Source organism: Molossus molossus, unplaced genomic scaffold, assembly GCF_014108415.1.
Source record: "Molossus molossus isolate mMolMol1 unplaced genomic scaffold, mMolMol1.p scaffold_m16_p_42, whole genome shotgun sequence".
Taxonomy (NCBI): Eukaryota; Metazoa; Chordata; class Mammalia; order Chiroptera; family Molossidae; genus Molossus; species Molossus molossus.
In genome coordinates, this window is record NW_023425380.1 from 407,526 (window position 1) to 430,567 (window position 23,042).

Below are 23,042 nucleotides of genomic sequence, written 5' to 3' on the forward strand. Positions count from 1 at the left end.
GAGAGATTTTTGCACTGGCTGGTGTAGCTCAGCAGTTAGACTGTCAGCCCTTCCCTTGGACCAGAGTCCTGGGTTCGGTTCCCGCTCAGGGCACGTACCTCGATTGCAGTTTGTCCCCAGCACCAGTTGGGATTGTGCAAGGGGCAACCACTCCATGTGTGTCTCTAACATTGATGTTTCTCTCTCTCCCTCTCTCCCTTCTTCTCTATCTGAAGATAAACGCAAAAATGTCCTCGGCTGAGAATTAAAAAAATAAGATTTTAGAAATGACGTCTCGCTCATGGAGCTTCCATTTTGACCCCCCTTTGTCACGGGTGTGCGGGCTCCTTGCACACATCCTGCAGGCAGCTGTGAGGACGGCTCCCTGTGAGGGGGGCAGGCATCCAATGTTCCATCACATGGTGCATGGGGACCACCCCTCCCATCAGGAGCAGGACACAGAACCCCCACTTCTCAGTGGTCCCCGATCCCATATCATTAGGACAAACCCTAAGGAAGGAGGAAGCACCACACTGGTGGTTCAGACCCCACATTCAGATTTTGGAGCCATCAGAAAGGAACAAGTGCGGACATGGGGTCTCTCCAGGGCATCATACAGACCCAGAGAAACTGGGTGAGACCAATACGACCCCCACAGCCAGTAACCGTCAGGTCACAAGTCCTACTTACCAGGTAACCCCCACTTCAGACCCTGCCACAGGCAAGCTCAGGCCTCTCCTGGGTGCACACTGCTGCGCGGGAGGAGGCCACAGGCCCGCCGCAGCGTCTCCTCCCGAACAGTCCTTCCCGCCCGTCCAGGCGGGAGCAGTCAGTCCATCAGGAAAACCTGCTCCACAACCTGTTTCTGCGTGAATTCGTCAGGATTGTCCAGGAGCCTCACCCGCAGTCTCCACGAGACACCGCCCCCCACGCAGCGGGACGGCGAGCCCTGCAGGGGGTGGTGGGGAAGCAGCCCAAGAATGAGGCAGGAACCCACTGAGGGGTCCAGGGCAGTCACGGTCGCAGGGAGGTGCAGTACCCAGCGGGTGCCCGTGGGGCAGGTCTCCACCTGCCCTCACATCTTATGCCACATGCCATCACCAATCCCCCCACGCCCACCACGTGACCCCCCACCCTGGCGCCTTGCTCCACACTCCCTTAAAATCCGTGTTGTGCCCCCTGCACGTGGCCCGCTATCGGGGAACACCCCCGCTGGTTTCCCTTGTGCCTTGCCCTCCCCCTGAGCTGCAGCCCACCGCCCCCACCCCTCACCCGGCCCTCCATCCCCCCGACCGCCCCCCATACAAGTGCGTGCTCCTGTGCCGCCCTGCTGCGCGCCACACCCTGGTTTCTGGCCCCATGCACCCCTCGCCCAGGGCTCCGTGGCCCCACTTACGCGCTGCCCCTAGCGAAGACCAGGTAACAACACTCAGGTGCACATTACCTTTACCCACACGTCCTCCTTCTCCTCAGGAGGCCCCAGAACTCAAAACACTCACAGTCCCGAGCCCTCTAAGGGGGCTCTCCACAGCTCCCAGGGCTGAGCTGTGCCAGGTTTCTCGGCACGTCTCCAAGGCCCGAACTGCAGTGCACGCCGTGAGGAGAATCTCCACATCGCCACTGTTCAAGTGAGCTAGTAACACCTGCCTCCATTAGACATGAGATGCTACTGCAGGAGCCCTGAGCAGCACCTGGTGAGTCTGCAGCCCTGTGAACACCTGCGGGGCGGGGGTAGCTCCGGACTCTCCCGAGTGGGCGCGTTTATGGGCAAGGAAACCACAGGCCCCAGCATCAGCATCTCCTCCGCCGGTGGGCCTCCTCGCCCGCTGCACGCACCCAGCATAATCTGCTCCTGACTCGCCCTATTCGTGCTGCGTGCATTGGTCTAAATTACCCAGTAGGCCCCGCCGGCAGTCTCCACCAGACACCAGGCCCCACCGGCAGTCTCCACCAGACCCCATCCGCACGGGAAAGGGAGCCCTGCAAGGGAGGCCCAGCAGCAGGTCCAGGACTGAGGCGGAAGGCAGCACGTGCGTCTCATTGGGCAGGCCCTCCACGGGCCACCGCGCCCCAACCCCACCTCCTTGCTGACTGACCCCCAACCCCTATGTGCCACCTAATTTTGCTGCACCTGCTCCCCACCCCGCTTAGGGCACCCCATCCTCCCCCTTCCCTCCCCCCCTAGTCCCCCACGCTCAGCGCTCTCCTAGCCAAGCTTGCCCGGGTCCCCCGCGACCCCCAACCCATGCATGCCTCCAGTGTGGCTTCAATGTTGTCTTCCACTTTAAGAGCCAAAAATAGCAACTCTTCTAATTCTAGTGATTCGTCCATTGTAACTGTGATACAAACTGTAGGCTGTTGTTTATGAAATGCATGAACAGTGACTACAAAAGAGTAACCTCACTACATTGTCACACCTCTAGGTAAACGTATACACCCATTTAATGTAAGGTATTAACTACAAAATACCTTAGTATTAATTCTTTAGTTAACTACAAAATACCGTTGGATCACATTCTGGGCAGCCAATACACACTGCTGCATAGTTATTGAAAGTGTCTTCAGAATACATGTTAAGTGTAAAAATTGTAAAGCAACATTCAGGGTGGGGTAGAACTGGATTTACAGTAGTGAGGACACAGAACTGGGTAGGCTGTATGCCGGTACTGTTCCATTTCATGTAACAGACTGGAGCATGTGTGGATATGGGTGTGTGTGGGGGGAGGTGTCCTGGAATCAATCCCTCGTGGAAACTAAGGACTGCATGCATATTGTGTGTATACACGAAGAACTGGAAGATGTATACCAAAATCTCAAGTTATGTCTGTGTGGTCACACTGTAAGCAATGTTTATTTCCTTCTGTGTTCTTTTTTGCACCTTGTAACTATCTGTCACTTTTTTCCTCAGAGTGCAAAATACAATTTAGATCCCAAGTACCGAGTCAACTCGACCATTACTTCTTTAACAACAAGCCCTCCCAAACCCTGTCAAGACTCCTGTATTTGGAGACAGACCAGGGTTTCACCCTATCTTGGCCAGACCTTCCGAGAAGACCGAAGGAAAGTCAAATTTCGACATGAGGCCCTTGTTGCTGTAAATCCTGTGTGACACAGCCAACCCTTAACTCAATCAGTAACTTCTCACGGTCCAGACCGGTCCAACCCAGGGACTTTGGATACACAGTTCTCCACTAGCATTTTGGAAGTTTTCTCAGTAGAGAGAAGAGAGTTGCCAAAGCCAGACAAGGACTTTGTGGTTTATTCATGGACCTTCACCCACATTCCTGGTGCCTCTGGAACAGCAGGGGGACCAGCCACAGGGTGTCGACCACCAGGACTGACAAATTTAAATTTAAATGTCTAATCTATGGCCTGTCCCATTTGTTCAGACCGGACCTGCTAGTACCCATGAACAAGGCTCCTTTCAATGCCCTACAACACTCCTAGGGCTGAGTGCCCAGCGCCCGTGCGCAGTCCTCCGGGCTCCCTCGTGCTGCGGGAAAAGGGGGACACCGTCTCCCGGGACACGAGACGGGCCGCGGCTCCCTGCACACCTCAAAGGGGAGGTTTGACTGAGAACTGTTCGGGTGAAAACAAGCCCAGCCGTGACAGCCGGGGTTCCTGGGGCCCCTTCAGCCCGCGCATCTGGGATTTGGGCCGCAGGACAGCAGTCGGAACCGGAAGGGCGCTGCTCGCTCCCTCGGCTGCGCGCAGCCGGCTCCGCCACCGTTGCCCGGGACACAGAGCCAACCGGACGGTTCGGGACCGACCAAGGCATCAGACGCCCAAGGCTGAGTCTGGGCCCCGGGGCGCACTTGGGTCCCACCAAGGCTGGATTGGGGACCCCAGGAATGGGATGGGACCCCCCCAAGCCTAGTCTGAAATCTCGGGGCGCACTTGGATTCCAAGCTAGATCTGGGACCCCCAGGGCACAAATGGACCCCAGGACCGACCGACGCCGCGCGGAGGCCGGAGGGGGAGGGCCTGGCCCGGAGCCTGGGTATTTCCCGCCGCGGGTCCGCCGCGAGCCGCCCGCGGAAGAGAATCGCGTCCCGGCCGCCGGCACCGCCAGCCCCGTCTCCCTCGGGAGCGGCCGCACGTCACTCAGGCGGCGGCGAGCACGTGACGCCGCGCGGCCAATGGGGAGTCGGCACGGACGCACGCGCCCCAGAGGCCCCGCGGAGCGCGTTCGGCCGAGCGCGGGATGTGGACCCTGCGGGCCGCCGTCCGCCCGGGGGCCTGGCTCTCTCGCGTGGTTCGCGGCCGCCCGGCTCTGAGGGCCGCGCCGCCGCCGCCCTGCCCCGAGCGCGTGCTCTCCGCCTTCGGCCCCGGGGGTCCGGGGGGCCTGCGGGGGCGAGGGGGCGGGGGCCGGGGGCCGCGAGCCGACGGCCGGGGAAGCGGGGCGGGAGCGGAGGAGGAGGAGGGGCCGGAAGATGCGGAGGCGGAGGCGGAGGAGGAGGAGCTGCTGCGCAGGGAGCCTCTGCTGCCGGCGGGGGCCCAGCGCGTGTGCCTGGTTCACCCTGAGGTCAAGTGGGGACCGGGGAGGCCGCAGCTGACTCGAGGTGACCGGGGTGGGGCGGAGGTGGGGGTGCGAGGGGCGGGGAGCCGAGGGGGCGGGGTTAGAATGGCTTGACTGTGTGGGGCGGGGCCGCCGAGGGCTGATTCTCATAGGCCGTGGAGCCGAGGGGGCGGGGCCTCTGGAGGCTGGACCTCATAGGGCGGGGAGCCATGGGGGCGGGGTTAGAATGGTTTGACTGTGTGGGGCGGGACCTCGGGGGCGGGGCCGCCGAGGGCTGATTTTCATAGGCCGGGGAGCCGAGGGGGCGGGGCCTCTGGAGGCTGGACCTCATAGGGCGGGGAGCCATGGGGGCGGGGTTAGAATGGTTTGACTGTGTGGGGCGGGGCCTCGGGGGGCGGGGCCGCCGAGGGCTGATTCTCATAGGCCGGGGAGTCGAGGGGGCGGGGCCTATGGAGACGACCTCATAGGGCGGGGAGCCGAGGGGGCGGGGTTAGAATGGCTTGACTTGTGGGGCGGGGCTGCCGAGGGCTGATTCTCATAGGCCGGAGAGCTGAGGGGGCGGGGCCTCTGGAGGCTGGACCTCATAGGGCGGGGAGCCATGGGGGCGGGGTTAGAATGGTTTGACCCTGTGGGGCGGCGCCTCTGGAGACTGGACTCCAGGTACCAAAACTGGGTGGATGGTTGAGCTCGGGCTCCCAGCAGGATGCCCGGGGGCTGCCCTAGGAGGCTGGAACTCGTGAGGCTGGGCTCCCAAGAGGGGCTCCCTGTGGGGGCAGGGCTCCGGGGGGCAGGGGCTGGGAGCCTTAACTGAGCCCCCTGCCCACCTGCCCCTGAGGCGGCGGGAAGCGGCGTCACCCAGGCCCCGTGTCTCCCCAAAGCCGAGTGGCAGGTGGCGGAGGCCAGAGCGCTGGTGCACACGCTGGACAGCTGGTCGGTGGTGGAGACGATGGTGGTCCCGACCAAAACGCCTGACAGGAAGCTCGTCTTCGGCAAGGGGACCCTGGAGCAGCTGACCGGTGGGTCCAGGGCGCTGTCCCTTCCCCGCCCTCCCCGGCGGAGCAGTGCGCACAGGTCGGTCCCGGGCGGCCTCACCTGGATCTGAGCCCGGAACCTCCACGCCGGCCTCAGCACCCTCGGGCCCCGGGACACTTGGAGTGGGCGGCCCCCAGCCCTGCACTGCCTCCCGGCTGCCCCCTCTCAACACTGGACGTGGGTCCTGCCAGCGACCCCGCTCTCCTGGGACCCCTGCAGTCCCCACCCCACACTTTATGGGTGCAGGGCTCAGAGCAGCCAGCCGGCACGGGTGCTCACTGCCTGTCTGTCTGCCCCAGGCTTAGGTGCATTCAGTCCCCGTGGGGTCATGTCATGGGGTCAAGTTCCCTCTGCGCGCGTCTGTGAGACCCGCACACCTGAGCACAGACCTCGTCTTCCCCTCGACCCCAGTCCACACCCCAGCTATCCCAAGCACCTCGCTCAGAGTGCGGTGACGGCGCCATGCAAACTGACAGACATCCGTGCAGCGTGGACCCTGACGCGATCTTCTCTCCTTTAGAGAAAATCAGAGGATTGTCGGGAATCACAGCTGTCTTCCTGAATGTGGAGAGGATGTCTGTGCCCACCAAGGTATCGGGGTGCGCTGTGTGATATCCGCCCTCACCGTTGGGGCCTTGGGCTGGCCTCCCAAGGAGGGACAGAGTCCACAGGGTTTCGGGATAGGGTCGGGTGCTCTTCGCCTGAGGTGCAGGGATGGGGCTGGGGTCCCAGCTGGTTTCTCACACGCTGTCCTCTTAGAAAGAACTGGAGGCCGCCTGGGGTGTGCAGGTGTTCGACCGAGTCACTGTGGTCCTGCACATCTTCCGCCGCAACGCCCGGACCAAGGAAGCGCGGCTGCAGGTGGCCCTGGCCGAGCTCCCCCTCCTCAGGTACGGCACAGCGTCTGGTCACGGCGGCCCAGAGCTCCTTTCTCCCTCCTCTGTGCGACTGCCGCTCGGGTGCAGTGACAACCAGCGAGGCTGGCTGTGCCCTCCTTGTAAGTGGAGCCTGTCAGAGCCCTGCTGGGGCTTCTGCCTCTGTGAGGAACGTCACCCAGTGTGGGGCCCGGGTCCCCAACACGGAAGGCCCGTGCAGAAGAGGACCCCTCGCAGGAGGGGACCCCAGTGCATGCATTCTCTCTGTCAGAGGCCCCACCCAGGGTTCTCTCCTCACCCTCATCTAGGACATGTTGAGCCCGCTCCATGCTCCCTGGACAGGCTGGTGCATCTTTTCCCATCCACTGAGCTGTCCTGTTTCCACGACAGGTCCCACATGAAAAACAGCATTGCCCACCCGGATGGACGTGGAGGCAGCTCTCGCTACATCATGGGGTCAGGTAACATGCCCAGGGTCTTGTCACCAGGTACAGGGAAGGGGGGACGTCACAGCAGCCACCTCTGGGAAGGGGACCACATCCCTGAACAGTCCTGGTGGAGCAGGGGCTGTGCATGGGCCTCGTCTCTGGTCACATCAGACAACCTTGGTATCCAGGTGGTCTTGGGTTAGTTGTGAAAGGACCACAGACTCACGGTTAAAACAACAGAAATTCATTCTTTCTCTGTCCTGAACACCAGACATCTGAGACGGGGTGTCCCAGGGCTGTGCTCCCCCTGAGGCTCCAGGGAGGGCCCTTCCGGCCTCTTCCGGCTCCTGGGCTCCAGGTGTCCCTGGGCAGGGGGCCCATCCCTCCTGTCTCTCCTCCGTCCCCACGGGGCTTCTCCTCTGCGTCTGTGTCTCCTCTTCTGTCTCTTCTAAGAACCCCCTCATTGGATGGAGGGCACCCTGACCCAGGACGGCCTCATCTCATATCCTTCATCACACCTGCAAAGACCCTGTTTCCAAAAAAGGTCCCATTAGCAGGTTCTAGGGGTCAGGATAGGAAACATCTTGGGGTTACCACTCAGCCAAGTGGATATCGGGGGTCCTTCCGAGGCTCTTACTTCCTGCCAAGTGAAGGGGAGCTCAGGGGGCCTCAGAGACAGAAGTCGGAGACGAGGCCACCTTTCACTGGGCAGAGCTATGTCAGAACAAGGTGTTGGGGTGGCAGCTGCCTGGGGCCTTGAGCACACCTGTCTGCGTCCCTGCAGGGGCCCCTGTGGCAGCTGGCTTTGCCGGTGCCCTGCCTGCGGCTCACTGACTCCACCCTTGGCTGTTCCAGGAGAATCCTTCAGGCAGATGCAGCAGCGTCTCATGAAAGAAAGGGAGCTGAAGATCCACAGGGCCCTGGAGAGACTGCGGAGGAAGAGGCAGCTCCTGGGGACGCAGCGGAGGCGGCGGGAGGTCCCGGTGGTCTCCATGGTGGGGTACACCAACTGTGGTGAGCGGGGGGTCCTGTGAGGAGTTGGGCCCTGCCCTGTGCGGCACCGGTGTCTTTTAGGGGAACCGGCCTTCAGAAATGACAGGGGTGTGGTGGTCACAGGCGCTGTGTGACGGGGAGCAGACTGCAATGGTGACCCCAGTGTCCCGGGCTTCTCAGGCCCACAGCGGTGCTCACGTTAGTAGTGTGTGCAACACTGGACACTGGGCTGGTCGCCCTCGTTACGGATGTTTCCAAACTCTGGACAACAAAAGACACGTGAAAGCGGACAGGCTTTCAGAGGGCAGAGGGGCGCCCAGGCGGTGCGCAGGGGGGCGTCGTGCGCGCTGGGGCATCGGTGCGCAGTGAAGGTCCTGTGAGCGCGCTGGGGAGACCTGTCAGAGCCGCGCTCCGGCTTCCTGTGCGGCCCGAGCTCTGCAGTCACAGGCACCTGAGGTAGATGAGACGCGCCCCAGCTCACGTCTTCACCTCCGCTGTTCCCTCGACAAGCATGTGCAGAGGCCTGGGAGGGCAGCCCTCTCCCTGTGACGCGACCAGCGCCCTGTTCACGGGGAGCCCTGGTCTGGGACCAGGAGAGGGTAACTCTTCTAAAAACCTGCCCCAGAATGCTATGGTTGCCCCGCCGGTGAGGCTCAGTGGTTGAGCATCGACCCATGGATTAGGAGGTCACCAGTTCGATTCCCGGTCAGGGCACATGCCCAGTTGTGGGCCTGATCGTGAGTGGGGGGCGTGCAGGAAGGAGGCAGCGATTGATGTTCTCTCTTGTCCATGTTTCCATCTCCCTCTCCTCCCTTCCCCTCTCTCTAACATCAATAAAGAAAAAAAAATGATTTTTTAAAAAAAACTGAAAGAAAAAAAAAGGTATGGGTATGTCCAGGCTTAAAAACTCATAAGTATATCACCTTGGCTGGCTTGGCTCAGTGGTCAGAGTTTCCCCGGTTTGATTCTTGGTCAAGGGCAGGTACCTGGGTTGCAGGTTAGATCGCTGGCCCTGGCTGGGGTCATGCAGGAGGCAACCAGTCAATGGGTCTGTCTCACATCGATGTTTCTCTCTCCCCGTGTCCCTCCCTTCCACTCTAAAAACCAGTGTGAAAATACCTTTGAGTGAGGATTTAAAAAGGAATTATAAGTATACATGTCTGAGTGTCCACCTTCCAGGACGTGCAAATGCTCGTGAGCAGCTGGGCCCTTCTTCCAGAGGAGGTGCGGGGACCTTCCTGAGTGGGTGTCCTTGTTCCCAACACGCAGGGAAAACCACGCTGATCAAGGCTCTCACGGGAGACGCCGCCATGCAGCCCCGGGACCAGCTGTTTGCAACGCTGGACATCACAGCCCACGCGGGGCCACTGCCGTCCGGCATGACTGTCGTGTACATGGACACCATTGGCTTCCTGTCCCAGCTGCCCCACAGCCTGATCGAGTCCTTCTCCGCCACCCTGGTGGACGTGGCCCACTCAGTGAGCTTGGGGCGATTGGGTCCAGGTCCCCTGAAACACAGCACAGTGGAAACCGGGTACCCCACATAGGACTGCACGTCCGGCTTGGTGTTCCAGGACAGTAAGGCTCGAGAGGGGAGGATCCGCGCAATGTGAACCATGTCGGGGCTTAGTGTCCACAGCGTCCCGAGGGGCCCAGGCTGTGACCACCCCAACACCGCAGGTCAGCAGGACAGTGGGCTTAGTGTCCACAGCGTCCCGAGGGGCCCAGGCTGTGACCACCCCAACACCACAGGTCAGCAGGACAGTGGGCTTAGTGTCCACAGCGTCCCGAGGGGCCCAGGCTGTGACCACCCCAACACCGCAGGTCAGCAAGACTGGCTCAGGCCACGTGCGACTGCCGTGCTTTCGCAAGTTCTCTCAAAATCCAAACTGTTTGGAAAGAAAACTCTGAATATAAGTCCCCTGCCCCTGTAAAGAGCCCAGAAGTGAATACCCCAAATAGCAATGGTACCTTTTACATTGGGGTTTTTTTCCTCCTTTTCTGCATTTTCCAAATTTCACATAATGAACCAGCCCGTGCAATCTTTAAAATTAGGCAAAAAGCAATCTTTAAAATGTAAAAGTGGACGCTGTAAAGGTCTCAGCACAAGACAAAACAGCCCGAGGTGACTGAGGCCCCTGCTGGGTGCTCGGCCAGCATCTGTGGGCCGGCGATGGGGACAGGCCGAGCAGCCCCCAGTCCCACGACCAGGAGCGGCCGGGACAGGACCCGAGTGACGGGCCATGTCCACTGGGACCAGCTCTGGTCTCGTGAGGTCCCGCCCCCGGGTCCCACCTGGCCTGGGGACAGCGTGGGGCAGCTCCCACCGTCGCCCATCCTGGCCCCGGGCGGGTCGTCATGGGGGTGGAGACTGGTGTCCCCGCATCCTGGTCACGTCGCCCTCTGGCCCTCAGGACTTGATCGTCCACGTGCGGGACCTCAGCCACCCTGAGACGGAGCTGCAGAAGGCCAGCGTGCTGTCCGCCCTGCAGAGCCTGCGCCTTCCCACCCCGCTCCTGGACTCCATGCTGGAGGTGCACAACAAGGTGGACCTGGTACCTGGGTAAGCCTGATCCCGGGCCCCACCCCACCATGCCCCGGGGCATTCCTGTGGGGGCTCAGGGCCGTCTAGTGGTCAGTGTGCTGCCCCTGGTGCCGACCAGGCCATGTCCCACAGCAGCCCCGCCTGCTCGGGAGGGAGGGGTCAGAGCACCCTGCACAGGAGGGAGGGGGTCGGAGCTGCCTTCTGTCAGCAACCACCAGTAGGCCCCGAGCAGCAAGCCTGGGGTGATGTGTTCTGCCCCCTGCAGGCCCATGTTTCACCCCAGCCTCTCTGGTCTAACCCTGTCCCTTCATCTACCCGTGTGGTGGGGCCCTGTCCTCTCTGGGGACGGACTGAAGTGCTCACAGTGGGGCCCGTGGGCAGGGGATGCACTGGGAGCCTGGCTCGGTCTCCTTGACTGGGCCAGGTCTGCGCCCCACACAGGTACAGCCCCTCGGAGCCACGCGCCCTCGCCGTGTCCGCCCTGCTGGGCCTGGGCCTGGACGAGCTGAAAGCTGAGCTGGAAGATGCAGTTTTGAGAGCGACGGGGCGACAGGTCCTGACCCTGCGGGTCCGGCTGGCAGGGCCGCAGCTGAGGTGCGCCAGGCAGGTGGGCGGGGGAGGCCCAGTGTCTGTGGCCCAGGTGCAGGCAGCTTGTCCGACGGCTGTGTTGTGAGCAGGGGTACACACCAAGTTAGTCCCTCCAGGTGTTTGTGGCCGCCAAGGGCCCCTCTGGGTGGCCCCCCATGAAAGCAAAGGTCTGAGCACGGGCGGGCCGGCTGGGAAAAGTTACCCTGGGCGTGCGGTGTGGTCCGGCCTGTGTCCCTGAGACGCCCCTCCCCCCAGCTGGCTACACAAGGAGGCCACAGTGCAGGACGTCCACGTGGTCCCTGAGGACAGCGTGGCCCACGTCACCGTCATCATCAGTGACTCCGCCTACGGCAAGTTCCGGAAGCTCTTCCCAGAATGAAGAGAGGCCCGTGGCCCCGGACAGTCCTCAGCCTGAGAGTGAGGCAGGTCCCGCCTTGGGCTCGGCAGGTGGTGCGGCTCTGAGCTCACGGGTCTGTGGCTCCGGCATCTGGGAACTGGTTCCCCTCCTGGATGGTTCCGCCCCAGGACGTCACACCCCAGTTATGCCCGTGGCACAGCGTGTGTCCAAACGAACTGGAACTTCTGGTGTTTCCACGAGCACAAAGTCACATCTTGGAGCCAGACTAAGGGACGTGGCCGCACCAAATGCTGAGAGGCCCCGAGACGGCGTCCTTGCCACAGAACGGCCGAGGTCCTCAGCTTCCGGACTCGCCTCCTTCCCAGGGAAACCAGAGCTGAGCACGTCTAACAATGTGCTGGGGGTGGGGACTCTCCTTTTTGTCACCCAGACAGTCCTTCGTGACTTTCTTCCTGACACTCACATTCAACGCCGTAGTAGTGTTTCTCAGGTTGCCTGAGAGCCGCACGTCCTGGGATAATAAAGGAGCAATGTCTGCGCCTCTAGTGAGCGTGCAGGAGGCGTGTGCGTGAACTTTCCCCAAAACGGCGGCACACGGGCCTTGTGGGACAGAACAGTCTCCCCAGAGGTGCCCGTGTCCTCACCCGCACAACCTGTACATGTCATCCTAACGGGCAACGGACTTTGCTGACATGATCGAGGCAAGGAGCCCGAGGGGGGCGTGAACTGCATCACCAGCTGTCCCCAAACGTCCTCACAGCTCCTCGCAAAGGGAGGCAGCAAGGTCAGGGTCGGACAGGATGTGAGGACAGAGCCAGGAGTTGAGTCCCAGAAGCTGGGAGCCTGGCTCCTGGCTCCGCGGTGGCAGGAGGGGCCTTACGACACACAGGGGCCCACAGCCTCCAGGGAGCCAGCCCAGGGCCCCGGGCTTCGGCTCGTGCAACCCCCCTCTGAGCCCTGACTGCTCTGAGACAGAGAGTCTGTTGTTTGAAGCCACTGGGGTCATCTGTGCCCCCAGCCCCCGGACAGCTGCAGAGGGGATCCGGGATGGGCAGGAGAGCAGACAGTCCTGAGAGCCGCCGTGTGGCACGGGCCCTGGCTGCTCCCACTGGCCAGTGGTGGAGGGGCCACTGCAGGACAGCCGCCTGCTGTAGGACGATGACCAGGCCAGACCTGCGAGCCTGGGCCACGGCCTGTCTGCCCTTCGCTCGGCCCTGGCGGTAGCTCCTCCGGGGCCTGTGAGCTCCAGGGGCTTGGAGGAGAGCCCCGTGGGCGACGGGCATCGCGCTGGGGCCGTTCCCTCCAGGCTCAGGCTCGGGCCCAGCCCAGTGTGCTTGCAGCCAGCGGCCAGCCAGGGTCACTACTGCTCCCTTGCAGGGATTTCAGCATCCTCAGTCCACCTGCAGGAACCTCCGCTCCGGCCCGGGCTCCGGCTGGGACCTGCGAGGCAGGCCTGGCAGGTCTGATCTGTCCGCCCTTCTCCTTGTACCCTCACTGCCGCGTCCCCGCCCGCTGCCCGCGTCCCCGCCCACTCCCATGTCCCCGCCCACTGCCCGCGTCCCCGCCCACTGCCGCGTCCCCGCCCACTGCCCGCTCCCCACCGTAGGATCAGAAGAGCAGAGCTCAGCCCAGGGTGCCTCAGGCACAGCCGGCCGACTGCGGGGTGCAGACACTACTGCGTGAGCCCAGCAGAGTGGGGCTTCGATGGAGAGGACAAGGAGGGGGTCTCAGGTACCCCAGAGTAAGGGCTGGGTCTCAGAGCCCTGGAGAGAAAGCTGGGGTCTCAGGGTCCCCCAGTGTCAGGGTTCCCACTGGGGACAGGCACAAGGCCACTCCTCACCCCAGATGGGCTTATCCCCTCCTAGTGATGGGGTCCACTGTGCTGGGAGGAGCCCGGGCCCTGAGAACAACCGAGCGGGTGGGAGGGAGCCAGTCGTCGGCTGGGCAGACCAGGGTGCCCCCCAGGGATCCGGCTATTTCGAGAGAGGGAGCCGAGATCTGCAGTGGCCAGGGCTTCATCCCGACTTTTATTCAGTGGTTGCGCAGCGGCAGGAAGATCCTTCTGGAGCAAGGAGTCTCTAACACAAAAGTCTGAAATCTAATGTGTACAGTTAAACACAGAACCTTTGAAGGAAAAAGTGCTGCAACTCTCAAAACGTTGACACCCCCCCCCCCCATAAAAAGAGCAAAGCCCCGGCCAGTTTGGCTCAGCGGTTGCAGCGTCAGCCTGCAGACCAGAGTCCTGGGTTCGGTTCCTGCTAAGGGCCCGTACCAAACAAACAAACAAGGTCACCCAGCCCTTGGGTTGGTAAAGCCCAGAGGACCAGGAGGAAGGAGGCACAATCGGCTTGTTTGAAGCGAGTGCCCAGGTGCAGAAAGAGGTTTCAGTGAAGTGAACCTTTCGAGACCTCCCGCCGACGTCTGGATTGTCAGCAAGGGAGACGCAGGATCAGTCTGAACGAGTGTGCTCCTGTGTCCGCAGTCAAGGGTCCCCGCCAGCCCCAGGAAGCCTGCTGGCCGGGGCGGGGCCGTGGGGAGAAGGGAGCAGATCCTGCTTCCCCGGAATGAGAAGCAGTTGCTTCCTGGCATTTGACAGGATTCGCTCAGTGGTCACCTGCTCAGTCGTCCAGGTGCTGTGACTGGACGGAGGCCTCCGGCAGACCCTGGGAGCCGTCAGGATGTCAGTCTGCACCCCCCAAACCCCCAGGTGAGCACATGCCTCTGCCCATCTGTCGTGGGCAACCCCATACGGCGGCCTCAACCTGGAGGACAGAACCCCAAGTTCCAGGTCACTCGTTCCTTGAAGAGGGACCCCATAAGCACTGTAATCACCAGCATAGTCCCTGAGTTGACCCAGAGGCAGAGAGCAGGGAAGCCAGGTGCTGGGCAGGGAGCTCCCAGGAGGCTGGGGACCTGGCCTGGACGGCCTGAGCCCAGTGTTCTCGCCTGCATGTGCCCAGAGCACATGGGCCAAGAGGGATAAAGGATGAGTCTTGGCACCGCCATGTGCTGAGCTTGAGGCAGGACCTGGTCAGCACCCAAGCAGCTTCTCGTTGAGTCTGATGACGTCGCTGACGAAGGTGTTCACGCCGATGAAGTCCCCGGCGATGATGTTGGTGCAGCAGGGGCCTGGCCCCGGGCACTGGTCCCGAACCCAGGCTGTCAGGTGCGGCAGGCTGGGGAGCGTCATCTTCTTCAGGGACCCGGCCGGGTGCACGAGGATGTACTCCAGGTTCTCCGTCAGGTTGATGCCGGCCACAAACAGTCCGCCTGGAACAGCAGAGAGGCTGGTGTTTCCGCACCCCAGCCCCACCTCAGCCACCAGCTCTGCTCCCCCTGCGGTCAGGGCCTGAGCTTCGGCTCCCCCCTAACATGAGCTCTGACAGCTCAGACTCAAAAAGTGTCAGACTCGTGTGCTCCTGCTGTGGACAGTGCTGGGCTAGCGACCCCAAAGATGTCCAGTGTCCTCACCCCTGTGTGGTGCTCAGAACAGTCTCAGCAATTTGGACCCAAACTGCTCCACCAAAGCATTTCTTCCCACAAAATCAAACCGTCAACCAAGATGGGGGCAAAGGTCAGTATGTCGACCCGGATAAGGGTGGGCTTGCCGCTTATGTGGGAACCAGGGGCTCAGGAGAGCCAGAGGGGAAGCGCACCCAAGTTGGGCACAATGCCTGGCACCCACAAACCTGTCAGCAGTGACAGGTCGGCGCCTGTGGCTGTGTTTTCAAACATACAGGTCACATCGGCTCAGAGGACACGCCGCGTGAATCTACATATGGGCAGCAAGTGTGCACCCAACATGTTCATCATCAGGGTTGATTGTGGCAGGAAGTGGGACCCCAGAAGTATGACAGGAAGTGGAAGACCCAAAGTGGCCACAGGTACAGCCACAGGCCCCTGGCCACGGGTGTAGAACAGTTAAAACCGTGGGCCCCATTAGAAGAGTTTCCTTCCTTCCAGCCAGAGGCTGCGCCTGAGCGAAAACAGCCCTGTCCGTGGGTAAGCTGGGCTGTGCAGCACATGCTCCCGGAAAGTGCTGATTTCCTTGAAGAAAAACAGGCCACTGAGATGAGAGGAGGACCCCGAGGGGAAACGCGGAGGGCTGTGGGCGAGGCCAGCAGGGCAGGGGAACAGGAACCCCACGCCGCTCCTCGCCCAGAGGTACTGCTGACATGCCTGCAGCCACATCCTGTGCACCTCGCCCCGAAACACATGTGTGCACACGGCGTCATGTGCATGTGTGTGCACATAGTGCGCATGTGGACACTCCTGCAGGCTCATCTCTGCACACACACCTGCGTGTTCATCTCTGTGCACACATATGTTTACACATGTCGATGCACTCACACCACCTGCTGCTCTTAAATCCCTTCACATCGATCCCAAGGCACCTGAGCGGCCTGCCTTCCCGTACGGGGTGCGCACCCACCTGGGCGGCCGCAGCTCTTCATGTGCTCCAGGTACTGGATCAGCTTCTCGGGCTTCACCTGGTTCCCCCACCAGTAGGGGACCGCAGGCCACAGCTGCTGGTGCCGGCTCACGGCGCCCTCGTCCTCGTAGGACAGGAGGACCTGCTGGCCCCGCGCCCACAGCTGGCGCATCGTCGGCACTTCCTGCAGGGAAGGGTTATTGGTGACCTGACAGAGCTGGGAGGGGTATCGGGGTGTCTGAGAGGACGGGGGGAGGCATCCGTGTTCATGTTGTGCCATCCGTATTGTCACGAGGACACGGACACCCTCCTGTCACTGCAGCCTGGCCCCACATGGTCAGTGGTCAAGACGAGGGTCAGCAGGAGTCAGCATTTCACGTGACGGGACTGCAGCTGTCCCTCCAGCGGGAAGAGTCCGCACCTCCCTGCTCCTCCCCACTGTGCCGTCCCCACTGTGACTGGGGACGGCTGCGCACCCCAGGGCAGCCTCTCCCCCAGGGGCCCTCGGGGGCCTGAGTGGCTGGGGTCCCCAGGCTCATAGCAGCACCATCTCGGTTCAGCCCAAACCTGCCAGGGCTGTGCTCTCTGCGTCCCTACCGGCTGTCACTGGAGAAATGCCAAACAGAAGACTTGAATCGATGCAGGACAACCTAAAAACAGTCCTGGATTTAACTCTTTAGGCTCCCTAGACATGAAGGCCTGGCACCGGCCAGCCACCACCAGCAAACAGACAAAGTTACCTACTTAACTAAACCAAAAAGTGGGGTTACGGACTGAACTGTGCCCTCAAAACTCACGTGTTCAAGTCCTAACCCCAGGTACCTCAGAATGGTGTTTATCTGGTGATGTATTTGGGGCTGTAAAGAGGTGATTAAGGTAAAATGTGGTCAGTAGTGTGGGTCCTGATCCAGTAGGGCTGGGGTCCATATAAGAGACTAGGATGCAGACGGGGGTGACCATGTGAGGACACAGAAAGAAGACAGCTGTCTACACACCAAGGAGAAAGGCCTCAAGAGGGCCCAGCCTGCGACACCTGGGTCCAGCCTCCAGGCCTGGGAGAGAAGAAGTCTTGGTGTGTCCGAGCCCCCCAGAGTGTGTCGCTGCTTTGGCAGCCCGGGAGACAGAGAGACATCGCCGTATTCATAGGGTGTCACATGCTGGGCGTCTTGTGAACAGGCGCTAAGTTTGACTCGAGCTCGAGAGAAGCATCGGCGCCTGTGTTAGTGGCTTCGCCAGCACCAGGATCGTCTCAGCATCACCGCTGGGATCCTTGCCAAGCAGATGGAGCCTGTGCTCTGACCCCCACCCCCCCCCCTCCCAGGAGACATGTAGACAGGCCCTGCCCGTCTCACCCCTCGGGGACACAGCATGTCCCCAAAGATGTTCTTGATGCAGGTGACCAGGTACTCGTGCAGCGCGTCTGTCATCCCCTCGAAGTTCCTGCAGGCCAGGATGACCACCTCCCGGGGGTGGTTCTCCAGCCACTCTGAGATTTCCGTGAGTGTGTCCTGGTCCGGGGAGAGGGGGAGGATTGCAGAGTCAGACCCGGCCCAGGGAGACCAGGATGCTCCCGCCGTCAAAGGGGCTTCCCAGTCCCACTCACTCGACAAATGGGTCATGTCACAAACAAACACATACGGAAACCACCCTGACCCAGCTCCCAAAGTGACAGCTGGGCCCACATGCCATTGCTCTGGGAGAAGCATGTGCATGTGTGTGCATGTGTGCACGTGCGTGTAGAGTGCATGTGTCCGTGCACAGGTGTGTGCAGTGTGCACATGTGTATGCAGTGTGCCTCTGTGTGTATGCAATGTGCCCGTGTACATGTGTGTGCACAGTGTAACAATGTATGTGTGTGTGCTCTCCAGACACAGGACACTGTGTGTGCAAATGTTCGCTCTGGAAGCTCCAGGGAGAGTACAGTGGCCCTCAGGTGACCTGCAAAGTGAGGTCACCGGGATGGCACCACCAAACCCCGAGGGGCTGCAGTGGTCACAGGGTGCAGAGGGGAGCTGGGAAACAGACGGGCACCGTCCTAGTCTGACTTTAGGAACGAGTGTCTAGCCGCTGAGAGGAGAATGGACTGAAAACTTCAGAAGTGGAGGCAGGAAGACAGCAGGGACCCAGCTTTGTCCAACCCTGAACAGCCCCCGAGGCCCCAGGCATGGTGGGAGATGAGCTCAGAAACAGGATGGTCAGCAAGTCCACAGTTGCTGGAGGTCGGCCGTATCCTGCCCAGACAGCCGAGAACGTGCCCCCCGAGGTCAGCCGTCCCACCTGGAATGGCCGTGGTGCCATTACTGCTGGAGGCCTCACCAGCCGCCGGCGCCTCCCCCGCCTACCTCCACCAGCAGGGCCGTGCACAGCATGTGGACGAAGTGCAGGTTCCTCTCGGAGCCCTCCTGCATGTGGGCGATCCGCAGGTCCAGGTACCGCACCCCGGCGTCCAGCTGCTCCGTGACGCTCAGCACCTGCAGATGCAGGGGTCGCCTCTGCTTCGGCACAGGTGTCTCCCGTCTCGGCTCAGACGCCCGAGTCAGCAGCGCATCATCCCGTGTCAGACCCTAGCAGTTGGGACCCGCCAGGCTGGGGCAGCCACATGGACCTGGCGTGTGGGACCCACACACTGGCCAGTGGAGCCACAGATCATATCAGAGGTGGGGACCCCCTGGGAAGCCGCTAGGCTGGCACCCGCACTGCGTTGACTTGGCTGTGACTGTGGACCTGGATACCTGGTCCTGCCGCCTTCCCAGGCAGTCATTGGAAGGACCCCCACCCTCCTGGACACCCCCCTGGACCCTTGGAGGTCAGAGCTGCCCAGCAAGGTCAATGCAAGGGCACTGTCCACCCACACATCGCTCTAGGAAAGGAAACAGAGAGGAAAGTTCCAACAGGGCTCTGAGCCTGCACAGGAACGGGGAGAAGAAGGGGTTCAGGAGGAAGACAGAGCTGTGCCGAGCCCAGAGCAGTGACAGGAGTCTCAGAAAGACGGGAGGTGGGGATCTCAGTGGTGCCTTGTCTCTTCTCCAAGGAGTAACAGGAAAAGTGGACCAGCCGCTGTGGCTCAGTGGACCGAGCATCGTCCTACAAACTGAGCGGTCCGGGTTCGAATCCTGGCCAGGACACAGGCCCAGCTTGTGGGCTCGATCCCCGGGGGGATGGGGGGCTGCAGGAGGCGGACAATACATGTTTGCCTGTCACACCGATGTTTCTATCTGTCTCTCCCTTCTCCCTAAAAAGCCAGTACAAGCACTTGAAAAGTGAGAAGTAATAACATACAAAATGAAAGAACATGGTATGATGCTCCCTGTAGAAAATAATGGGAAAAGCAAAAAATGAAATAAAATAAAAATAAAGGAAAGGAACCAGGGACTGTGGTCCCTATACAAAATGAAACACAGTAGACAATGCGAACAATGACAAGTTAAAGCGCGCTGTGCTCTCCACACCAAGTGACGACGGAACCGGAGGATGAGCGGAAATGGTCTGCGCCCCGGGGGCCCTGCGGGGGCGGGGCTCGTCCTGCAGGCCGCCAGCAGGTGGGCAGAGGTGCTCAGGGCAGGTGTCACCACGGTCTCTGACCCTCAGCCCCACAGCCGCTCACACCCTGGGAGGGCAAGTCAGCAACCCCAGGGGCACCGAGGGGCCGAGTGCCGTGCGTGTAAAGAGGACACGGAAATGTTCTCGGACCCCTGGCCGGGCTGACCCTGCTGGGCCCTCCAGGAGCACCGCTGCGGCCGCTGCCGGCTGCGCACAGACGCAGAGACCCTCCCTCCCCTGCGCGTGTGCGGGCGGCAGTACGCGCAGCAACGTCTCGCGACGCAGGTATTTCCCAGAAAACTCGCCTTCGGGGTCTCGTCCCCCAGCCGGACGCACCTGCGCTACAGCCCTGAGGACCACCCCACAGCCCGTGGTCACTTCTGCCGCCTCCCCGGAGGCTTCCAGCCCTGTCGGCAGCTCCCCCACCCCCGAGGCTGCGGCCCCGGTGACTGTTTGGAGGCTCCGTCGGTAAGTAGGAATGTGGGATCCCAGCATTCCGCTCAGGCACTGTGCCCCCGCAGGTGTGACAGACTTGGAGCAGAGCCTTTGCCAGGGACGGAGTCGGAGTCGGGGCGGGGTGTCGGTTGCCCGGCAACCAATCGAGCGTGTAGGGAGGGAGCCCCAAAGCAGGCCGGCCCGGCCCTCAGCGGAGCAGAGCGCTGGGCGCCGTCACGTGCGCCCCAGGCCGGGGCCACCGCAGCTGGACGCCCCCAGCGCAGCTTGCACCACCGGACACTCCGGGGCCCTTCCTCCGCGCCGCCCACAGGGACCGCCAGTCCCTCCGCCTCCAGGTCCTACACGGGGGAGGGGCTGCGGGAGACGCACGGACCGCGGCGACAACAAAGGCCACAATTAATTGTTTCTGCGGAAAATACGCAGGAGACACCCTCTCGCCGCCTCCCTCGAGCGCGGACTCGAGAAAACCTGCGAGAGGGGTGCTTCCGTTTTCCGCGTGTGCATCTGCTGAGCAAGCTGCTGGGCGGTCCCCCAGCCCCGAGGGCTTCCTGAACGTGGGACGGAACCCGCCTGGCCCCGTCCGGGCACCTCCCAGGGAACGCGACTCCCTGCAGGTCCCGGGAGGCCGGAGTCTCCGCTCAGCTGCGGGGAGGTCCCGCGCCTCTGGGCTCTGACGCCCCGAGTGGCTCCTGCACGCGACCCCCACTCTGGGTGGGAGCCGATTCTGTGACAAACCGTCTTCTTTGCCCCCTACCTCTGTGGGGAGGGCTCTGGGTTGGTGGGAGCTTTGTTTTCAGTTATTTTCCCGAAGGCTGAGGGCGCCGGCCCAGGTAGGGTGCTGGTGCTCAGCATCCAGCCCGGAGCCCGAGGACGCTCACCTGGGTGACGGACCACTTGAGCACGGCGGGCACCGTGACACACGGCAGGACCTTGGCCAGAAGCTGCAGCAGCCGCGACTCGGTGTTGCAAATGGGGGATTTCTTGTTCAGGCCGTAGGTCATCGTGTCGTGGCTGCCTGGAATCAAACCCCGGACAAAGCCACCGTGAGTCCCCCCTCCGCGGTGTGCTCGGAGCTCTGTACGGAGCTCCGACAGGGAGCAGGTGGAAGACCGAGAAGAGCAGGCCCAGAACACACGCCCAGGCCAGGCAGGCAGTGGCCCCAAATCCATGTCCCAAAGCCTGCTGATGGGACCTGTGTGGCAATAGGTCTTTGCAGACGGGGTCCGTGAAGGACCTGAGCGGAGGCCGTCCTGGGTCAGGGGGGCCTCCGTCCAATGACAGGTCCTTGTAGGAGACAGAAGAGGAGACACAGACAGAGTGGAGAAGCCCCGTGGAGACAGAGGAGAGACGGGAGGGACGGGCCCCCTCGCCCAGGGATGCCTGGAGCCCAGGAGCCGGAAGAGGCCGGAAGGAACCTCGGAGGGAGCATGGCCCTGGGACACCCCACCTCAGACCTCTGGTCTCCAGGAAGGAGTGGGGGTAGGAAATGAATTCCTGTGGTTTAAGAATTCTGATTTGTGGTATTTTGTTATAGTGGCCACTGGAAACTCATATAACTGATGCATCTTACTAACAGACAAATGGAAACATATAGGTACAGCCCTGGCTGGTTGTCTCAGTGGTTAGAACATTGGCCCGCAGACCAAAGGGCAGCAGGTCCGATTTCCAGTCAAGGGCACGGACCTGCATTTTCCACACCAGTGAATGGGGCCCTGGCACTGTCAGTGACTCCCTGCGGTGATGTTTGCATGTGAGCCCCAGGTGTGCCCACAACCCCTATCCTGGTGTGTCTGTGTGTGTTTCTGTGTGTCTATATATGTATCTGTGTGTGCATGTCTGTGTGCATGTGTGTGCGTGCATGCGTGTGTGTGCAAGCATGTCCACGTGTGTGTGATTCTTGGGGTTTCCCCATCCCCAGGATCCATCCTGCACCCACTTCAGGCCCTCACCTGGGATGGAGAGGTGGTGCAGGGGCACATCCCAGAGCTGGGGGCACAGTGCGGACATCCAGTCCGAGTTTTCATTTGTGTTCCTGGGGCAAGACAGGCTTGGGAAGCTGCCTGACGCGCTCACCTGCCCGCCCATCAGACGTGAGCCCAGCAACCTGAGGAAGGGCATGAGGTCGTGCACAGTTAACTCTGTGCACAGATGCCGCAAGGGGCAGTGGTTTTCAGGAAAAAAACAAAACAAAAAACAAACCACACTTCTTTCCAGGGGTAGTTTTCAAGGCTGAGAGTGTAGGGGAAAATGAGGAAGAGTGTGGGCGGGAGGGAAGGAGAGAGGGGGGCAGAGAGGTTGAGGAACAAACGGGGAGGCAGACATACAAAGAGACAGACAGATGGAAGAAAGATACAGAAACGGAAATAGAGACACACAGTGATGCACAGAGGCAGAGAGGAGAGAGAGGGAGAGAGAGACAGACAGACACACACAGGCAGAGAGGCAAGGACAGAAAGAGCCACCCAGGAGCCCCCAAGTTTCTTTCCCAGGTGGCTGGGTCACATGTCCACCCTCCAGGGGACCCCTCACCCTGGGGTCACATCAACCCCCCCCCACATGGGAAGGGGCTCAGAGGTGAGCCTGGGTGTCTGAGTCGTGGGGTCTTCAATCCTGGGGGTGGCGTAGCTGTGGGACCTCAGGTCAGCACTGCGGCCTCTGCAGAGCTGAGGCCCCGTGTTGGGTGCTGGGCTGAGGCAGGAGAACTTTCTGTGCAAGGCTGCCAGACTGACCTGAGTCCCCAAGAAGTGGTGTCTGCAGGGCACGACGGATGGAGACCCCGCGGTCCTTAGGGTTCACCTGCAGCCTGTGAGCGTGTGGGCCTGCGGGTCCAAGGTAATGTCGTGTCAGGATGCGCAGAAGAGGTCAGCTGTGACTGCCCAGGCCGCACCGGTAAGGAGGGGCCCTTTGGGGTCAGCATCCGCGAGGGGCTGGGGGGGGGGGCTGGATTCCACAGGACGCTGCCGGCGAGGGAGGGTGCCCAGGCCCCTGAGCCGCCCTGGCCGAGGGACACTGTGATCTGGCCGTGACTGGACCCACAGACTCTCAGGAAATAGCTCTCAGGTGAATGAAGGGAGGATGAGCCCGCAGCTGCCGGAACCTGGCATTCCTGCCCCCTTCCTCACCCGGCTCCCCGGACACTCCCGCCCCGAGGGGCCCGCCAGGCAGCGCGGGGATGGGGACCCGGGCCGTCCCGCCCCTCCCCTCCCGGCGCTGAGGTCCCCGAGGCCAGCAGGGCTGGTCCCAGCCTGCGGTCCGGCCCGGGAGCCCTGAGCCCTCCCGGGGGCCGGTCCCTCTTCT

General features: G+C 61.6%; 2 protein-coding genes across 2 annotated transcripts; one reads left to right on the forward strand and one right to left on the reverse strand.

Annotated features, from left to right (window-relative positions):
• The first annotated feature begins 4,183 nt into the window (after window positions 1-4,183).
• On the forward strand, window positions 4,184-11,861 carry GTPBP6 (GTP binding protein 6 (putative)). The gene is made up of 10 exons (XM_036242232.1): window positions 4,184-4,541; window positions 5,377-5,514; window positions 6,051-6,121; window positions 6,290-6,420; window positions 6,796-6,866; window positions 7,689-7,847; window positions 9,096-9,304; window positions 10,241-10,389; window positions 10,813-10,965; window positions 11,215-11,861. Exons 1-10 carry the CDS (start codon window positions 4,184-4,186, stop codon window positions 11,336-11,338), a joined length of 1,563 nt encoding a protein of 520 aa, XP_036098125.1. The 3' UTR covers window positions 11,339-11,861.
• A 2,487-nt stretch (window positions 11,862-14,348) lies between these two features.
• PLCXD1 (phosphatidylinositol specific phospholipase C X domain containing 1) lies at window positions 14,349-22,513 on the reverse strand. Its single transcript, XM_036242234.1, has 7 exons — window positions 22,475-22,513; window positions 21,695-21,849; window positions 20,624-20,760; window positions 18,092-18,220; window positions 17,102-17,257; window positions 15,750-15,933; window positions 14,349-14,587 (listed from the first exon to the last, which is right to left on the reverse strand). The coding sequence occupies exons 2-7, from the start codon at window positions 21,828-21,830 to the stop codon at window positions 14,349-14,351; spliced, it is 981 nt and encodes a 326-aa protein (XP_036098127.1). The 5' UTR covers window positions 21,831-21,849; window positions 22,475-22,513.
• Between the last annotated feature and the right edge of the window lie 529 nt (window positions 22,514-23,042).

Excerpts from the sequence above, each read along its gene's own strand:
- GTPBP6 (XM_036242232.1), top strand. The coding sequence starts at position 4,184 with ATGTGGACCCTGCGGGCCGCCGTCCGCCCGGGGGCCTGGCTCTCTCGC. Across the intron at positions 4,542-5,376 it reads GAGGCCGCAGCTGACTCGAG|CCGAGTGGCAGGTGGCGGAG; the intron begins GTGACCGGGGTG and ends GTCTCCCCAAAG. Across the intron at positions 9,305-10,240 it reads TGGTGGACGTGGCCCACTCA|GACTTGATCGTCCACGTGCG; the intron begins GTGAGCTTGGGG and ends TCTGGCCCTCAG.
- PLCXD1 (XM_036242234.1), bottom strand. The coding sequence starts at position 21,830 with ATGGGCGGGCAGGTGAGCGCGTCAGGCAGCTTCCCAAGCCTGTCTTGC. Across the intron at positions 17,258-18,091 it reads GCACGGCCCTGCTGGTGGAG|GACACACTCACGGAAATCTC; the intron begins GTAGGCGGGGGA and ends TCCCCGGACCAG. Across the intron at positions 15,934-17,101 it reads ACATGCTGTGTCCCCGAGGG|GAAGTGCCGACGATGCGCCA; the intron begins GTGAGACGGGCA and ends CCTTCCCTGCAG.